General features: G+C 36.0%; 1 protein-coding gene across 3 annotated transcripts in view; it reads left to right on the top strand.

The window, feature by feature from the left end:
* Positions 1-20560, top strand: part of FNBP1L (formin binding protein 1 like) — a 60007-nt gene that overhangs the window by 19781 nt on the left and 19666 nt on the right. For all 3 annotated transcript variants that reach the window (XM_054212147.1, XM_054212146.1, XM_054212145.1), the window contains exons 2-3: positions 11391-11506; positions 19568-19621. In XM_054212147.1, the coding sequence (XP_054068122.1) occupies positions 11391-11506; positions 19568-19621 (170 nt within the window). The remainder of the gene's footprint in view (positions 1-11390; positions 11507-19567; positions 19622-20560) is intronic.

The raw sequence follows: 20560 nt of genomic DNA, 5'->3' as shown, positions 1-20560 counted from the left end.
AATTTTGCTTTTAAAACAATGAATGCAGTAGATTCCATTGCGAATACAGGATTATCTTTGTGGGTTTGGGGTTTTTGTTGTTTTTTTTGGGGGGGTGGCGGTATTGGTGGTTGTTTGGTGGTGGTGTTTTTTTTTTATTTTGGTGGTGTTTGCTTGTTTTTCTCCCTGGGTGCTATCTTTATCTGAAATTATGTTCCAAAGAAGATAGGAAGCCTCTAATTTACTGCCATGTTAATTTCCTGTTAAGTGTATGGATCTGGTTTTATAATGAAGTTTGAAAAATATTTACTGTTGTTTGCAAGGTATTTGTGAAGGGGAAAAGATGTGGCTTGTGTATTCTTTCTCTTGTACACTAAAATATTAACAGGTGATACTGAAAAGGGAAGTTCACCTTAGAGTAGGACTTTTTACAGGAAACCCCCCCGTGTCCATTGAGTTGACAGAAACAAACAGCGTACGGTGGATCAGTTAACAGACGAGACTTCCAGTTCCATAACTGTTTACCTAACCAGTCCCCAGTGATCGCTGGTCTTCTGAAGCATTGAACAGTGTCTGCTCCCATTTAATGGGAAATGAGTGTGCTCAGAACAGAGTCTGTGGTGATTAATGCTGCTATTTGCAGCCTTTCCAAAGCAACAAAAGGCTAATGATTCAGTTCAATAAAATTGAAGAGCTGATCAGAATACCTGTGTATGGGTATCTTACTCTGAGTGATTTAGAAGAGCAAATATTTATTGACAGTCTGTATAGTACATTTGTATCTCTTGAATACCAATAGCAACAAATGTAAGGCATATGCCTTCATCTTAAATATGTCTGATGGGAGATGATAATAGCACTAGGAAATAGCTTCTTATATTCCAGTTGTATTCACTGAATGTTCCTACATTAGGAATAGAGGGAGTAGTTGAAACAACTTAGGAGAGCTATGCTAAATAAGGAGATTCTGTCTGTATCTCTGTGTCTGTATTTAAAGGTCAAATATTCACATTTACCAGAAGATCCAATATATATTATTTCAGTACCAAGTTTTTGTAGGTTTACTAGGTATTCTAATTACACCTATTGTGAGAAGTGATCTAAAAGTTAACACCAGGATATGTTTGTGTTTTTCCTGACCTATAAGTTTTATTATATGAGTTTATTGTTTACTCTGATTACGGTTTAGAAATAATGCTATGAAAGGTACTTTATTTAAGGAACTGTGGACTTCAGTTTAATATTCTAAATAACATGCACCTTTATGAAATCCGTATGAAGAAATATGTAAGGGATATGTGTATTGAAACAGTGAAGTTGTGAAGTTCTGGTGCCGATACTCAGTGCTTTGATTCTGTATAGGTATTTTCATAATGTATTTGTTTCAATTGTCAGAATGATAAACAGTAGGATTCAACCCATACCAAACTGTTGGGTTTTGTTTTGTTTTTCCTTTTTATTTATTTCACTGAGATAAGGCTTAAATACGCATCTTTAAATGTGAAACACACCAGATTGACTTGTCTGCATGGGATTTGTGCACCCTGCTTGTTAAACACTTCATGGTTTTTAAGTCAGTTAAAAAGGGTATCCTCAGAACTATCTGCTTAATAGCTGAGCAGATAAATACAGGGAAGTGATATTTGGATGACGGGGAAGTTGATACTCTCCCTTCTTTTTTCCCCTCCCCCAGCTGGCAGAAAGTACTTCCTTGTTTTAAATTTGTATCACTTGCTATCACAGTCATCTTGGCTTTTTTGGTGATACAGAGCTATGACTCTGTTTCAGTTCTGAACTATAGTATAGAATATAAGTTATATGCAAACTAATAGTTATTTAATAACCTCCTAATCTCAGGGAAACATCTCTGTAACACTGATACCACTCCCTTCTTTTCTTGAGCACACTGTTCTAAGTTCACTACCGTAGTGTATGGAGAGACAAAAAGCAGTACATGCTCTGCTTGTTATGGTGCTGTGCCAAACCGGCCAGAGCAGGAACTTAACCCTTCTGAAGAATTTGGCAGTAGGTAAGATCTCTTTTCCTGTTTCTACAAGTTTTTAGGAAACGTGCCCTTTATTTAGAATGCAAAAATAGATTAAGTCACATATGCAAGAACTGGAGAGTTTGCTCATTTGGTCTCCTGTGGATGCATTTTTAATAATATTGTGGAAGTATTATAATTTGTAGAGAGGCATTTAAAAGTTTTTAAAGTTTTCAATAATTTCACCAATGGATTGTTTAGTCATGCACTAAAATATTGCCCATGTACATTGAACGTGAAACCACCTAATAATCTTTTCTAACTGAAGAAGAAATGATTCTTTAAACAATTTTTCAAAAGTAAAAATCTTGCAACGTTGTTTTCCAAGCCAGATACTTTGTTCTTGCAGATTTTTTGCAGGCTAATGTTAGTCATGCAGTAAATGTGCTGGTTTTGCTTCACATGAGGCTTCTCATGGCTATTGGTCATGCAGCGAATTCAGTATTCTGCTGCCTTATTGAAGTAGCCCCACTGCTTTATACTCTGTGTTATTCAGGTCTTGCTGTAAAATGGGATTTTCTCCAGGTATTTCTTATAATGAGCAACAGCATCTCTAAACATTGTACAAACAGTAACATTTTTTTACTGTGGTGCATCGTATCACACTTCATTTATGGTTAAACTTAAAGTCCTCCTGGCTCCGTTGGCAAGTGACATAACTAGGACTAAAATCTACTTTTGCTTCTGTCTGTTTATTAACAGCATTCAAACAATGCCAGAAGACTCGGAAGTGCCTGCTTTCTGGCTTGGCTGTGGTGAAAATAAGATTTCTTGGTGTTTAGGGGAATGGACGTAATTATGTCCTTTGTATATACAAGGCAAGTGTAGTGCTGTCACTGTGTTAAAGTGGCAACTATTTTCATCCAATAATGCTTGAAAACATATTTATGCGATTTGTGATCTGCTGTTGTCTTGGACAGAGTTGTTTGAAAATGGCCTGATGTGTATTAAAGTGGGAATTAAGCTTAAAGTAGAACTAAGTGGAGAGTTACTGTTTTGGAATTAAACTTTGTTTCAAATGCAAATAAGACTAAAGTATTTTAAAGTTGCCTATAAAAAGCATATGTGAAAAAAATCTGTTTTTTTAAAACAAATTTCCTCCCAGTTAAAAGTTTAATGATATTACAGAGCCATTTGAAATCTAAGTGAGTGGATTCTGATCCAGTTTTCAAAGTAGGATTTCCTGGTATATATTTTATGTTTGCTTGTATTCTACAAGCAAGGGTGTATGGTTAGTGATACCTGCTTCATATATATGTGTGTGTGTTTATATTTTTCTCAGATGGTGGTAAGGAATTATATTCTGTTTGCTTGGGACAGACTATTTAACCTCCTTACTAACTTGTAGGTAAAGATGTTAAATTTAAGCTGATACATACCCACAATGAACGACCATGTTTGTTGTCAAGCACAATGTGAAGAGGCTGTGATGGGTAACAGAGAGGAAGGATTCCTGTAACCATGTTCTGGCTACTACGCACTGTGTTGATAGAACCTCCTGAGGAGGGAGGAGGAGACAGTGCGTTTAGGAAGCCACACTCCCTGCAGAGGGAGGCAGATGGTGACTGCCATGGGAAGACAGAGTGGGAGTACCCTGAGAGAAACAGAAAACAGACCCTTAGGTAAACTTGCGAAGAATCGAATTTTTCTTTAGTTAAGTTTGCATCCTGTTACAGTGACATAAATACAGTGTTTTAGTTCATAGGAACGTGCCCATCCAATAACTGAAGAATTCAGGAGGTGACTCATAAGCTGGACCAATAGGAGTGGTTGTTGAGGTGCCCTCTGTTGGCACCACATTCCTTTCCCCTGTTGTCTTAACATTGGTGTTCAACATCCCAGCTGTGAACTGTTTCGATCAATTTGCTCTGCTGGTGGAAAACTAACACTGTTAAAATTGTTGGTCCAACTGATAGATTCAGTGGCATGGGTGAAGATGAGCACACAGCTTTCGTCTCTAATGTCATTCAACTCATCTGCTGATCTCCAGATGCAGAACTTGATTTTGTTGTGGTTTTGGCTGCTCATTCCAAAAGCAGTCACTAATGTTTCTACTCCAGTTTCGTCTGTGGTAGATTCCTGCCCTTTCCTAGAAAATCAATGTGTCTGTCACACCTGTGAAGTTGTTAGCTGCCGAGTGAGACATTGTTGCCTGCCGGACCTGACTTTCCATCACAAGTTTCCAAAGCAGTTCCTTTGCCGCTGGTCTGAGGAGATCTTTAAAGAGAAACGCACAGACTTTGTATTTCTCTTCCTGAATTGTGGCTCTTTGTTTTTAGCTTCGCTTTAGAAACCTGACTTGCTGTATACGTCATCTTACAGCATGGCTAGGTCTCTAGCGGTTCGGTACCATTTTTGAGTTGTTTGCTCACTTTATCATGCAAACATTTCTCTAGTCATAGAAATTGTCTTTAACATCAAAGTTGACAGCAGTATTGCTTTTTAAGAATATATACAAAAGTTTAACAGGCAAATGGATTTTTCATACTGCATTCATGCTATGAATTTATTAATTCTTTATTGCTTAGAGCAAATTAGTCTTTCATCCAACTAGAAGTAATTTTTAAATTCCCATTGTTTTCCTTTTGCATATTAAGCACTTCAAGTCTGCATTTCTAGCAGAGTTTCTCACTTAAATATTTTCAAGCTGTGACATACAGTTTGCTGTTAATACCAGTGTCTTAATTTTTGCAAGTAAAATAGCTCCATGTCCTGAACATCAGGTGACAAATTGTTTGCAGAAGTTCCTTTTAGGAATTATTTTTCCTTTTCATGTCTCCAAAAGACTAGTAGATTTTCTTTGTACTATCCTGCCTATACAGTCTATACTGAGCTTTTGTTTTAATGTGAAATGAAGATGTGAAGTACTGTTTAGTGTATGTATAAGCACCTCTAACTTTTTTTTTCATCTTAATCTCTGAGTGTCTCTGTTTTCCAGCGTAGCTATGGCTTTTGATGTTGCTGCTCTGAACTTTCTCATTGATACTAATCTTCTAGTCTATAAAATGCTTGGTCTTTGAGTTTGCTCACAGCCGCGTTTTTTCCACTCTCTTAACTTTAATACATAGATTGTTTTCAGAGAGGAATGAGGTATAATTTGCAGGTTAGTCTGGAAGCTACAATCCAGAACTTGTAGAAGGCAGAAAAGCAAGACACTTTCTGTTTTTGTTTTTGATACAGAAACAGCTCTTTGATATTTTTTTAAGATGTAAAACTAACAGGATGTTTAATAAAAAATAAACTACTGTTTAGCTGGAAGCAGTTCTTTTCTGACTGTTAGGAAGAAGGCTATTGCAGTTTCAAGGAAAAAAGGAAGACCAGAAGACCAATTTGATAATTATAAAGACAAGCAGGCAGGAAGAGAGAGGAGTGATAATTGGTTCAGACAGTAAAATAGAAGAGCTATTATCCTAAGATAGAAAAGGAAGCAGGAATGCATAAAGATAGAGACAACAGTAGAAAACAAAAACAATTAGGCACTGAAGAGGTTTCAGAGATTAGAAAAACTGAAATGTATTTTCAGAAGTAGATTAGTGTAACGTACTCTAATTAAAATACAATTTTATAATTCATTTGTGCTGAAGACAAATAAGGAAAGGTATGCTATACTGGTAACTTCTCATTAATATATTTATGTCCGATTACAGTTCCCACAATTTTTAGTGTAGCACATCAAGTAGTTCTTTGCACAAACACTGCAAGTTTGTTGTTTGTTTTCTTAAATAAATTAATTTACCTGGAGTAATCTCATACATGTAAAATGCTGAATCATTTGAACTTAATTCAGGACCTTGATCTTTACTTAAAGGAAAAAAAAAAGCAAGCTGCATAACGTTTCATAGGAACACCAGATATTTCAGAAGAGTGATAAAATCTTAATATGTGAAGTAGTTACTTTATAATGTTTTGTAACTTCAAATATTTAACTTCTTGAATAGAGTTGGATCTTTTTGTCTTCTGCAGTACTGCTGATGCAGGAAGGACGGACATTATGCAGAATTTAACCTATTATTTAAATTTATCCATAATTCAGGTTCATTTGAGAAGCCCTCATGGGCTTTAATTGAGTAAACAAGAACTGCTGTTGGTCCATGTTAAGTTAGATAATCAGCCACATTTTCTCAGTTGGATTACTGTGGACTTGCAGTTGTGTGGTTAAGTAATTTGTTGCGTTTCCTAAAGTCCTAATAAAATACATTTCTATCCACAAATGCACTGGGGCATTTTGATGCCAAATGTTTGGGGGTTTTTACCTGATTTCTGCTTTTCTGCGCTCTGAGCATTTTCTTTGTGGAATCTCGTTAGGGCATGGTATAGATTTCCCGATACTGGACTGCGTAAGTGTTATTTAGAGAGCAAAATATGGGATTGAGTTTTTAATCTCCCACTCACTGAATTGGAAGTTTAGACTAGTGAAGCTATGCAGCCTGGAGAACAAAGAATTGGGAAAAAACCTAATCTTGTGCCAGTGCTTCAAAACTGCAAATAAGATCACTTGGGTAACTGCAGATGAAAATTGTGGTCAGATAAAAGTATGTAAATAACGATGTACAACTGAGTCAAAACAGAATAAAATGATTGTAGCATAATTAATACGTGTCATGATTTCAAATAAAATGTATTATTATATAATATATTTTAAAGATATTGCAGATTTAATTAATTATGGTAATTAATTGAGACAGCTTGCTTAAACTTGTGAGTTTGACGTAGTTATCTAATATGATTCTTAAGGCTTTCAACTGTGTTGTCTGGAGATCATCAAAATGCTGGTCAGTGAAATGGGGACTAATCATAATTCGACTACTGGAGTTTATTGTAAAGGAATCATTTAGTCAAAGAGGGGTTTGTTTGTTTACAGAATTTTATACCACAATCCTAGCTTTTAATGCAAGCAGAAGCGGTTTCCAAAGTTGATGAGATCTGTGAACATTAACCCTTCAAAAATCTCAGTCTGGTTTAATGCCTTTTATTTGAAACTCTCATATAAAATAGTGTCTGGACTAACTGCTGAGAGCTTTAGGAAGGCTAAAGGTTTGGTATTTATGCTGCAGCATTCCTTCCAGTCCTTGTCCCTTTGAAGAGATCCTCCATGTTTTTCTTTTTATTGGTTCTTGAGGCTTGTTTGGGGGAAAAAAACCTGTCTGTAAGAGGGGAAGGGCAAATCTCGAGTTTTAGCCAGGAAAGGCTGTTTTGTCTTTGGTGCACATTTGATTCCGCTTGGCTCTTTGCTTGGTGCTTCAGCTGCTGTTATTGTAAAGCTTCCTGGTATCTGCAAAAAACTGATAAGTTTAGAACTGCATACCTGAAGTATTCATAACGTTGATCTGTGGTTCCAGTAAATAATCTGGAAGTAGAATTTAGGGAGGTAACATTTGTTTTGGAATAGTCTATATTGACCTACTACAGACTTTTTGTGAAGTTTCAGATTTGTTTGTTTATAATGCAGAGACTTTGGGCTCCATTCCAGCTTTTGAGTGGGCAGTTTCTACTTACGGCCACCGTCCATTAGCTAACGTTCATCAGTTTAATAACAGTCAGCTGCAGTTTTAATAAAGGGTTTTAGAAAAAAATTGCCTGCTCAGCTGCTAAAAGGTGTGGGGAGTTACTAGACAAACAGCAATATATATTTACCTTGGAATATTGTTGAGAACATACTTTGCTATCAAGGTAGTAGATAGTCAGATATCATAGAATGTTTTGTTGTGGTTTTTTTTTTTTTTAATTGCCTTTTGCTGATCTTTAGTTAATGCAGTTTTCACATTCCTTATAAAGGAGCCAATGGAATTAATACACTGATGTATTTAATTTAAAGTTTCCAGGCTTAAATTTTATTGTAACTATTTGGTCCATTTTCTCCTCTGTATAGCGTTGCCCATTTTTTGCGCTTTTTTTTTCCATTCAAAATATCGCTTGGTTTGGCTTGTATTTTAGTGCATTAATTTGATTTCCTTTGTAGTAGTGTGGAAGGTTTTCTGCTTGTGTTCCTGGATGAAAAGAAAACTTTTTGCTTAATTGAGGCCCAGAGCTCAAACATGGATGCTTCTGGGGAGAAGTTGAAAGGACCACGAGTAAATTTGTGACTCGCCTTTAGAAGCCTCTCTGAAAAGGCCATTACTTTCTGCTTGTTAATTGATGTTGCCTTAATCTTTTGCTTATTTACCTCGGTGTCATTATTGAGGAATGTAAGGTACTTTTTGTGACTGCGGACTTTAATTCACTGGTTTATTATTTATAGAGAATTTGAAAAATTGTGAAGCCGATGTGTTTATTTAATGTATTTTCTTTATCTCTTAATTCAGAGCTCTGTTCTACAGCACATACATGACTTCTAGAGAACTTAAGAGATATTGTCAATATGTCCAATTTAATCCAAGGAATCAGTGTGTATGTGAGAATTTTGAAGATAAATCTATAAATCATCTGTAGATTTTAATTGTATTTGGGGGGGGAAGGGGGGCTTCCAACTTCAATCATTCATAAGTCAGTTTTCAAAAAGTGCTTTGGTACTTCTTGAAAGTTTTGGTAGGGTTTTGGTTTTTTTTTTGTCCTTCATACTTTATGCTTCATTCTAAAATAGTGCATAATGTAATTGCTGGCCAAAAAATGGCAGTGAATAAACTGATGTTGTGAAGCCGTCTCACTCTTCAAAAGGGTGGGAACGTATTACTACTCTTTTTTTCTTTTTTTTTTTTTTTTAATTCCAATAAATGGAATGGTGGCTCACTAAATTAGGGTTTCCATTGCTTTTCTAAGAGATCATTAATGAATCCGTGAGTAGTTTCATAGATGTCAATAATGGTGGAGGAACTGGACTAACATAAAGGTCCACAGAGTGGTGAGAATAGCTAATGGGTTTTAATTGTTTTCTTACACGGGATTTACTCTAGTCAGGTTGTTCTGTGTATGTTCTATGCATGTTCCTCATATAGGGAAGGAACAAATTCTTTCTTCCCTTGAGGGACTATGGGATAATCCTACAAAGCTGTCTTTGCACAGAGCATACTGTTTCTAGAGTCAGGCGAAGAAGAGGAACTGAGGACAGGAAGAGTTTTCGGCACTCAGTCAGTGATTAAATGCTTCTCATAAAGCGTGAGGGGAGAATAGCATGTCAAATGTACTCACTTTTTTCCGTTCCAGTTTCATATTAGTAGCAGAGAATTAATTTTGACCAGTAGAAGTCCTTTTTTTGTTTGAACAAAATATTTGGAAAGCTGGTTACATGTTTGGAAACGTAAGTAATGAGGTGTCTGTAATGCTAATGAAACCTTAGCAGCAAATGAGAGCTTTGTGGACTAAAGAGCCTAAGTAGGACAGCAAAGGCTTTGTTCTGCTGGGCGCTGGAGGAAGTCAGTTCTTCTTAATGGTATTGGATGTTGGCTGCTTGCCAAAAGCACCTTTTGGAAACTTCTTTTGGATGCCAGCTTAAATGTTGTCAGAGTAATTGCAAAAATGAGTGGAATGTAAAAAAGAAAAGCTTCTTGAGATTGATGACGTATTTTTATGCATGTATGCAACAGTAGTTTGACACTAATGTATGGTAACCGTCTCCCTCTTCTCACACACAAACAAGGTACATGCAACTTATCTAAAAACAATAGCAGGAATCTCACTTTATTTGACAAAAGATATTTAATGTGGAAACATCTAGTTGGTGTAAAGTGGGCGCATAAGAACAATATGAGATACGGGCCATGGTTTCCCAAACGTATTAAAATCTTGTCTTTAGTCCCTCTCCTGTCTCTTGGCTGTTTGTATGGTTCTCTGGTGAAACAGATCAGGGAAAGTGGTTGTGTTTTTGGTGCAGAAAGTGATGCAGAGGCAGGAGCACATGGCTGGTAGTGGAACAGGATGGGTGCTTTTGGTTGGTACTTGCATGCCATTGGATTGATGTGTTCGAGGCACTAACGGTGTTCGAGGCACTAACGGCCATGGTTGTTAGTCCATGGTGTTAGGATACTGACAGCCGCAGGGCAAGATTTGAGAGCAACCTTAATCCTGTTACGGTCTTTTTTTGTTGTTCTTGTTGGTTGTATGTGGTTGTGTTGTCTTGGTTTCACGGTTAGTGAAGACATTTTCTTTGATTCTTAAGCCCTGTGTCATTTTATGGCATTTTTTGATTTAACTTCAGATCATCCTGCTGCATATTGAAATTGAACTTAAATTGCTAATACTAAAGGTCAACATAATTTGTTAGGTTCAGGCAAGTTACTGAAACACTCCTCTCACTATTTTGTGTTAAGTTAAATAAACTTTGCCTCTAAATGCTTTCTTCAGCTTTTTTTCTTTTTCTACTCTTTATTTTCTTAATTTACTGTGAAATGTATTTGGATTCAGCATATACAAACTTTGATGTTGGGGTTGCTTGTCTTTTTGGATTACTAAATCATAAGCTGAAAATACTCAATTTTTTCACTGTGGCAAATTTTTAGCATAAAATACAAATATGTGCTAGACTAAAAATATGTGCTAGGCTATATTTTGTACCTTTGTTCATTCCTGCCCAATTCCTAAACCCCATATTTCCACTTGTTTTTTTTTGAATTTTCATCTTTAACTAATTAGTGTATCCCCACCTGTTGTTAAGTACAGAATACAGTGAAAGACTGGTTTTGAAGATGATTTAATGTATTAAAAATGCCCCAACTTTTTTGGAAGTGTGGTTTATTTTTGACTTTCTCTTTGTTCTTTGCCTTTGCTTTGCTGTAACTTTCTTAATGGCTAAGGACAGGTTTGCTTTCTTTGGAATCTCTTGCTAGAGCTGATCATGAACTGTGTATGTAGATTCATTTTAATAAATTCTAATAAATGTTTTCCTACAGACTACACCCAACTTTGTCATGCAGCTATAATTTGTATTATTTTTCTTTTAGTGGGTAATCGTATGAGTGGAAGTAATTTTTTTTTATCAAATGAAATGACAACTTCTTGAGTTTTAAAACTGCCCAACACATCTCTCTTGTTGAAGAATCTTTTATTTATCTAATAGTGATCTTTGGTTATGTCTTCGATATCTTGGTGGAAAAGATGCACTTTTGAATGAAAGGATGAAAGACACGTGCATCGTGAGAGTAATCAAAGACTGCATAAAACTTAAAATGCAAGTATTTAGAGCTGTTTCTACAGAAAGAGGTATATCTGCTGGCACATACAACTTCGTGTTCCGGTATATGGCTGATATATATACACACATGTGTGTATATATGTACACACACACACACGACAGATTTATAACTTCAATCTGACTTCTGTCCAAGTAGTAAGAATTCCCTCACAGCACAACTCATAAATACATTATATGTTGTTTCTGGTGCTGCTGTGATTCTTAACTAATTCTGGGTATTTTTGTTTCCTTTTGTTTTTAAAGGATCAGTTTGATAATTTGGACAAGCATACACAGTGGGGCATTGACTTCTTGGAGAAATATGCAAAATTTGTAAAAGAAAGGATAGAAATTGAGCAAAACTATGCAAAACAACTGAGGTAAGGATTTTTTCTTTTTCTTTTTAAAAGAATTTTAACAGTTATTTAAAATGACTGTATCAGATGGTGGGCAAGCATGTAATGTCGTGATTAATGACTGTTTTCATTTATAGAGTGAATTAGATCACTAGTTCTTTTCATGACAGACAAGTTTTTCTTTACCAGTCCAAACCAGAAAATTATCTTTGGGTGTGTGCTTGCTTGCTTGTTTTTGCCTTCTTTCCTCCCCCTCTTCCCACATACCCTTCAAAACTTTTAACTAAAAAGGTTTGACTTAAATTTTAAGATTCAAAATAAAACCGTAGCAATGTTTTTGCACTGACTATCAGCATGTTTGTTGCAAAGTATGTTATCCGTGTCTATGTTTTCGTGTTTTCAACCAGCTTCAAGCCCCTGCTACTAATTAATTTCTCATGTTGAATTGGGAAGAGCTGCGCTACATTGTGTTAAGAAATCCGATTTAAATCATTGAGTAGAACTTGAGAAAGCAGCAGATCTTCCTGTCCTTAAAGCATGCCCTTTCCATAGCTGGTCTTGTCCCTTTGGGTGAGACTGTAACCCAACCACCCTTTGTCTTATGTCTCCAGTTTGCTTTCTATTGGTGCCAAGTGAAACATCTTTTAGGTCCAGTAGGAATTTCCCCTCGGGGATCATACAAGAAGAGTAACAGCAATGAAATGACAGAGAAGCACATTCTTCAGAATAACGTAAGATTGATTTTTACCAAAAGGTGCGCACAGTGCTTGAAGAAAAAGATTTAAAATAAGACACTCCTGCAAACTTGGCCTTCACCGTAATCTTTGCTGTCTTGAATTCCTTTGGGGATTCAGCTGAAGCTGCTGCCTAGCCCTTGTCAGACTGAAACTGATAGCAGCTTCTCTCCTGTGGTGTCTTCCATCGTCTCATCGTTGGCAAACTAGATTGTCATCAGAGTTGAGGAATCCTTCTTCATAAATGCAGTAATGAGGCTCACAGCTGAGAGTATGGATGTTCTCTGTCTAGGCTGCTCATTTCCCTTTTGATTTCTGTATCAGTTTCTTTTGATCCAGTTGTGTATGTTCACCTAATACCCCATTACTTTACTGAAGGAATTTTTTTCTTAAAAGGAAGGAAATAAATACTACTTTTCCAAAGCTGGCGTAGAAGAACTTCAGGAGGTAAAGGAAAAATTGAAGCATGCACACCACCACTTCACAGCCCAGTTGTTCTTTGTTTTCAGTTGTCTGTTTAAAAATGGAAGTGTGTTTTATTTGCACGGATCTTTCCAGACCTTTTCCTTGAATAGTATGAACAAATGCCATTTTGCTTAATTTTATTCAAAGGTTAATTCCACAGCTAGCAAGACAAGATGCCACATTATTACTTCAGGATTTGTCTAAAAGTAGGAAATCTTCTCTGTTCAGCATTTTATTCTTTTGGGTAAAACTCTTTCTCAAAGTGTCTTTGAAAAATGAAAGAGTTATGTCGAGTACCCCTTCTGTCAGATGACTGGACTGACTGTCCCTGTGCAGTAAGTATGACAGTTTTGAGAAGCACAGGTCTTGCTGCACAGTTGTGTCATACAGTGCATGCGTGCACTTAACTGCCTGCTGCCAACGGGAGTCTGGACAGCACACACATGAGAGGGTAACTGATTTTCTGCCAGCAGACCAGTTCATTAAGCTACTTTTCAATATTCCTGCCTGTGTATTCCTTGGGAGAGAATTGATGGTTAGTTATGAATTGTCTTGTGATAACAACTTGACTTCAGCCATCATTGCTCTTGAGGACACTCACTGTTTTTAGCAATGTGGAACAGTTGTGAGGCCCTATGGGAGATTGAGATCAAGCAGAATTTTCCCCTCCAGAAGAGTTAGCCATCCTGCAGCTTGCTTCTGAGAACTTTTGAGAGATAAGATCTTGGGGATGGACTATGGTTCTGGTGAATTTTAATGCTGGCAGCATATGGTCTGTGAGAAAGATATTAATATCTCTGATAGAGATTTTGAGTTTATAATTGATTTTTCCTTTTGTAACGAAATACAATTTGAAAAACAGGATGTTGAGAATCTCTTCATAGTAAACTTTATAGCTGAGATTTATTATGCCCTTTTTTAGTAGATGTATAAACAGTACAGTGAGTGGTCACCTGTTGGTAGTTCTATGACTCTCTTAGTACTTGGATGGGAGACCAAGAAAAAACAAGTTTAATGAGGGAGATAATGCTAGGGATGTATGGTGATAGTTTTCTGCCTTGCTTTCAGTGTGGGCTGTGAACATTCTGTTGAGATTGATGGATAGACTTAAACCCAAGGATGAAAACTTGAGTGAATTTTTCATAACAGTTTTCACAAATGAGAGTCCGTGTCCTGGCAGAAATTCATACTCACTTTGTGTATACCCTTGTATTTTGATGAATTTTTTTTTTTGTATACTGTCACAACTTGGTGATGAGACTTTCCGAGGTGCAACAGCTGTTTTCAGTCTTCTAGAAGATGACAAATGATGCATGTACAACGTATGAGGAACAGTTTGAGTGAAGTCACTATATTCTTACTGTGTGCAGTTATTGCAGTTTGTGGTCACTGAGTAATTCCAGAAATGATAACTTGTAAGAATCCTGTCCAAATATTGGTTTTAGGTTGCAAGTCATTCCTTGCTATTCTTCTTTGGTAGGCTGTTCTCAATACTGAGAAAAAGTCTAAGAAAAATTGAAACCATTGAGGAATCCTCAAATGCCTACGGAGGAAAAAAACTGTCTAGAGAGCTTGTCTAGTCTTTGTCTGCAGTATACTTTGTTCTGAAAAAAAGCAACTATAATTTCATTTTTTTGAGCTAACTTAAAGGAAAAATCTTAAGTTTTGTGTAGCTTTGGTCTCAGCTAAAGTATTGTGGTACCCCAAGGATTGTGAAGGTTATTACAGGCTGTTACTGAGTTACAAGAATATGAATCATGACAAACATATTGCAATATACCTTGTAGGTTAACAGATTTCATTTTAATTATATGCCTGTTTAATTTGTTCTTATTTTATAATTGGAAAAAAACAGAATTAGTATGTGCCAAATTACTGGGCTCTTCGCTGAATTTTGTAATTGAATTCTCAGATGCTGTTTTTGATCAGCATTGTTGCTTTAAAGGGGTGGGGTGAAAGTCTGCTTTGTTTTCTTCCACATCATCACACACAAAACAATTCTGGAGGTTCACTCCCTTTTTGTTCTGTCGGAAGCATTTTGACACTTAAGAAGACAGAGGAGTTCCACTCCTTGTGATGTTTGGCAGTAATACAAGTTCTACCTGCCGTTACAGACAAAACTACCACGTGGAATAAGATTTCTGAATTTGGTCAGTTTCTCTATTATCAGTTTAAATAAAATAGTGATGATTATTTTTGAACTATTTGAGTGTTTCCCTTTAAAACGGTACATTATGATCTCTGGAGTTGTGTAGTTAATCTGAGCAAATGTATTTTTCATGTTCATTCTGCACGCTATTGTGTATAAGTGTTTTTTTTTTCCTAAATACAATATTAATATATGCATATGTCTAGTCAAATCGAGACATAGTTACCACGGTTTTTTATACAGAATCTTGGCAGCATTATTTAAAATGGATGTAAGCTCAAATGTGAAGTTTGGGACACAAATTATCACCATATGTTTTCATTTCTCGAATCTCTCTTCCTTTGATTGGAGCTGAGAATTTACGCTATTGATTGTTATCCAAATATGGATGTTGCAGGTTTTTTTATAGTGATGTTTCTGCAAGCCAAAACATATGAATTCTTAATGGTTCCAAGGATAGTCCTGCTTTGTAAACTCAAATTCCATGATACAATTTTTTAAGATTAATCTCTTCACTTTTTCTGATGATGTTACTAAATGCAGTCCATTGTCATTGTTTTCACCCAGTCCATAATATTGATGTGCAGTCACTGAGGCCATCAGAACCCTATTGAAAGTATTACTTCACATATAGATATGAAATGCTTTTAAGTACTTAACTACATTTTTTTTTAGTAACTTATGAAAGCTGCAAAAATTGTTTGCAGGCTCGTTTGTAATGTGATGTAGAGGTTTAGTACATGCAGATACCAGAGTGCCCGAGCTGCTGCCTTAATACAAATTCTGCCATATTGTTGCTGCTGATCCTGTTCTTTACCTTCTGTATTAATTGACTGAAGAAAACTTGAGTTGATAAACACGATTTTTATACAAATGTCTAAAATTTTATGTAGGTATTTTATGTACGTGGCTAGAAATAATTTTAATTTATTAACTAGGGTGCTTTTTGAAACTTCTGGCTGTGTGACGGAGGTACTTCTTCTCTTAAAGATCAGTACTAGAGTCCAGGCTGGTATCTCACTGGTGTTGACCTGAGACCAATTTATACTGAGAAGAGAGGTCAATAAAATTGCAGGAGCAGCATGTGGTTAGTCCTGTATGAAATCTGCTTCCGGATGGCTGTAAGACAGAGTGTGGTAGAAAAAGTCGTACTTCCAGAGAGGATTAAAGTCATCAATCTACACTTTTCTAAGGAATTACAGAGCAATTTATCCTGTAGATTTGATTCAGTTCTGATGGTCTGCCATTACTTCTGCAGTCTTGTTCTAAACTAGTCCAGGTTCATTGTTGGATCTTGAGGATTAGACATACATTGAGATAAAAATGTTAAAGAACTTTATGCCCCCATAAAGTGTCCACTGGCTCCTCTTTGAAATAATGCTTCACGCTTCAGATCCACGCTCACACTAAGCTGCTTGTCAACCTCATTTTTTCAGAGATTTAAATCTGATTTATCTGTTTTTTCTAAGCGTTGGTGTTCACTTCTTGGAAGAGTCATTTATGCTTCATTGTTCATATGAACACTGCTTCTTTCTTTGAACTTTAAATTCTACACTTCCTTGTCATTTCATTATTGACTTTGATTGTTGTACCTTGTGCAGTTATTAAATCTTAAATCCCGATCACACAGTGGCTCACAACTGTATGTTCCTGTGATCCTAAAATAGACAAGATTAACTAATGAAACTGACTTTTATTAGGAGAAAGGATTATATAATATGTTTGTCTTCCTGGAAACAGTAAAAAGGTGCATTAAAAAAATGAAATGAGAACAGAAATCAGCATGATAGTGAATAATCTATATTTCTGAGCCTCCTCTCCTGCCACTTTAAACTGTATTTTTTTTTAGTAAGTGGTTTCTTTATTCATTTTTAACACCTCTGAAAGTCTTCCCTTGAAAAGGCTTTTGCATGGTTGCTTAGCTTACAGCATTGTATGCTTGTGATACATTTCACCTTCTGAATAAGGTGAATTTTAGGAATTTCCCATTCTGATGAGCAAAGCATAAATGTAAGGGAAAATAAACCATGGGAAACTTCCTTAGTGAAGAAGATTATTCTTTTATTTTTTTTTCTTTTACTTGGGTTTATGCATTTTCCAAGCAAAATGTGTGTGTTTAATCCCTACTGAGTAGAATGTTAGAAGAGGGAGTGGATCTCTGGAACAGAGATTCTTGTTTTAACTTCAGTGAGAAGGTTCTTATAAAATTTGTAGATACTCTTTAAAGAAAGTCAGTGTTCTGTTTCTTAGTGCATTTTGAAGTAAAAAGGACTTGACTGTTTTATCATGGTTGTTCTTTCTGGTTGTAGTCTCTGAGGGTATGGAAAGAGACAAAGGGTCCAAGCTTGCTATTTCCACACTGACTCCCTGCTCATATTTTGGTATATAGTTCATGACTGAACATAGTCTCATTAATTGTGCCTTTGTACTGTAGAGATAATATGACTTCCAAATAAATTGATTTTAGAAATTGCACAAGATTATTTTAGATGAAAGCAGGATTAGCACCCTAGTTTTAATGATAAGGTAGTTCATAGTTGGTAACAACTGAAGTTACTCACGGACAATGGTAATGAGATACAAAACATGCATGCAAGATTTTGTTTCATAGAATTTTCTCTTAGTCCTTCTCTCCTTTTTTCTGTTGGGGGTGTAGATTGTGTTACATAGTCCACTACTTTGCTGTTTTGGGGGAAACTGTTTTGGGCTATATTAATAATTAGTCTAAAAAGCCAATGGCCAATGGTCTCAATTACTACTGGACAGACAGATGGAAGAATTATATCCAGTGGCCAATTAAAAGACAACTGTTAAAGCAGCTCTATTAGGTTTGCGTTGCTTTGAACTTAATTTTGTCTTTGGGTGGATGTGTACAATAGTTCCATTACAAAATGTCATCCCTTTACACAATACAGAAGTTTGAATGAAGTCTACTTCATACCAGTGAAAAAGCAGAAGTTTCTTTGCATAGCCCAGGTCCATCTCAAGAATGCACTTCAGGAAGTCTTCCCTGACAAGCTCAAGGCAAACACTCTGTCTCTTGAACAAAATGATTGGGTTGTGTGCGCTTGTTTTGTTGTTTGAGGGGTTTTTTTTTCTTAAATGGAAGGTATGATTACTTAGAGATGTACAAGGGAAAAAAAATTGCCAGCATTATGTTGCTTCTATTTGTGGGTTGTAAAGTAAATAATCGACATGCATTATTTTCTGCTGCAATGTTAATTCACACTTTCAAATATTACTTTGATAGTTTAAATGAGAGATATCATAACAGGCAATCTGGTCCACAGTTTAAGCATTACTAGAAAGATTTCGATGAAGTGTTTGAAAATATGAGAATTTTTGTGAGGGTGGGCATTGGTATTTAAGTACTGATCTATTTAATTTGAGTGAATAGATTTACTCAATTTAACTCTCTTTAACTGTTTGCTGCTTTTAAAACACAGAAACTGAGATGTTTTTCTTCTTTGACCTCAAAAAGCATGAAGGTTGAGGGTAAGCAATTTGAGAAAAATCCGGTGTCTTACCTGATTTTCTTACGTACAAAAAAGGATTCTTTATTTGCTGTAAAGTGACAAACTCTCACAGGGAAAGGAACTGTAGTAGTTTTTCTGTTTTATGGAAAAAACTGACAATTTTGAAAATTGCTGGAATAAAAAAATTGAAGGTATGAACATCCAGCTACTAAAAAGGAGAAGGAAGTTATGGATATTTTTTTTTTTTCAAGACTGACAACATGTATCCTTTTGAATTTCAAGAATTTTAAAAGACCTCATTGCTGTCAGAAAAACAATATTATAAGTCAAAGCAAATAGGTGTACTCAGAAGTTTAAGCAAAGGTTGACGTACAGGAAGATAAGAATTTGGAAAATCACTGGACGTTCTCTCATATTATGCCTCCTGTCTGTAAAATTTTGTGGCTTCATTTTATGTTCATCACAGGATTTGGGATGTTTGTAGCAATATCTGTAACAGCAAATATTTTGCAGTTGTTTGTGTAAGCAGTGTATGCCTGTGTTATGCTCCAGGGAAGAGTAGGCGATGTGGTTTGTATATTTCTTAAGGTGCTGTTTCTGCATTGTATGATAAGCAAATGAGTTTATATAGGTGTTCTCGGAAATTGGACTGTGATACTGTGTAAAGTGCTGGTCTCATGGATGGTCTTTTAGAGATTTTCTTGATTTCTGAAAACCTGATATTTACAACAGTGGTGCTAGGGCAAAAAGTAACATCTTTCCTGGAAAGAGGTGTTGCCTCTTCTGTTCCGGAAGTATCCGTATTGAAGATAATGGAGATGCTGTGGTTAAAACCTTCAACCTGAATGTACACTCAAAGCTTAAATCGGTCATGGAGTTCTATGCTCCTGTGTATAGCATACAGTGTGCACTATCTGTATGTTACACTGTGATCATACGTTTGCTTTTTTCTTGTCTGATAGCCTTCTTTTGCACGTGTGAAAAGGAAGTTAAATAAAGAACTCATTATTTTATGTCTAGTCACTGTGCAATAGAGGTTTTAAAATACTTACATTGTTCTAGGTCAAAGTGACTTAAAACTTTGAAAAAGCCATAGATTTCTGCCTTGTGTTACCTAAAGGACCCTTATAAGATGATAGAGGGAATAGACTTGTTCCTGGAAGTAATTGAAAAGAAATAATTTGTTCATGCAGTTTTCAATGTGTATGTCTTCTCAAAAGAGACTCTAAAATAGCATCTTTTTTTCATTCTTCCTTAATAGAAATCTGGTTAAGAAGTACTGTCCTAAACGTTCATCCAAAGATGAGGAACCCAGGTAAAAATGTGCATTTCAAGTTCTTTGTATAAGAAACAAGGACTACAATATATTCTGTCCTTTCATGGATTTATTTTTTTTTTTCCTCTTTTTTTAAGATGAAGTATTTAATTGGTTAAGGCAACAAAAGAATTCTGCTTGGCTTCTTATAGTTCTGCTGTAATTCTTAAGCAATGAAACCTGAGTTTACTTCTATTAGTATTGTAAGGTAGTAAGCATGGCAGTTGTACTTGCTCTGTTCCAAATTAATCTTCAGCTAGCTGGAAGTTTGAAAGCAGAAGTTTAGTATGCTATGTTCAGTCTGGTATTATTTTCTTATAGAAAAGCAATTATGTCTCCTTAGGCTGTGCTTTTTTGCTTAGTTTAGTGGTGTTTTCCAGTACATTTGTACAGCAATACAAATGTAGCTATACATTTGTATACTGAGACTTGAGTGTATGCAAAATTGTCATGGTTTTGGCAAGAAGAGCTCTTAAAACTGCTGACTTGCTTTCACTCCGGTGACAAAATAAGTGAATGTCTAACTGTGGAGGAGGAATTTGTGCTAAAAAGCTTTATGATGATTTGCCAAAGAGGTGTTTGTTTTGCTGTCCATGTTCGTAGCCATTTTTTTATTTATTTAGAAAAACGCATTACTTTTTTTCTTTAGAGATAATTTCTCCAAAGGAAAGAAAGTGGGCAAGTTTCAGGTTGCAGACAGAGCACATGCTGTGCACAGAGTGCCTGAGAACTCACACTGTAGTTCTTTCCGCTATTTAGAGATCCTGGACCACAGGGAATGGGATTTCTAGTGCCAGGGTGGCATTTGAATTCCCCAGAGCCAAGCCTATGGAGATGGCAGTATTCCACAGTTCAAAGAGAGAAAGATGTCTATTTTAATGTGGTGCCTGTTTTTTTTTTCCTTTCTTCCCTTCCACACACATTTTCTACCCTTTGCCC

This window comes from Rissa tridactyla, chromosome 8 (assembly GCF_028500815.1).
Source record: "Rissa tridactyla isolate bRisTri1 chromosome 8, bRisTri1.patW.cur.20221130, whole genome shotgun sequence".
NCBI classification, from domain to species: Eukaryota; Metazoa; Chordata; class Aves; order Charadriiformes; family Laridae; genus Rissa; species Rissa tridactyla.
Note: the sequence above shows the minus strand (reverse complement) of the source record. Positions and strands in the feature narration are given on the sequence as shown.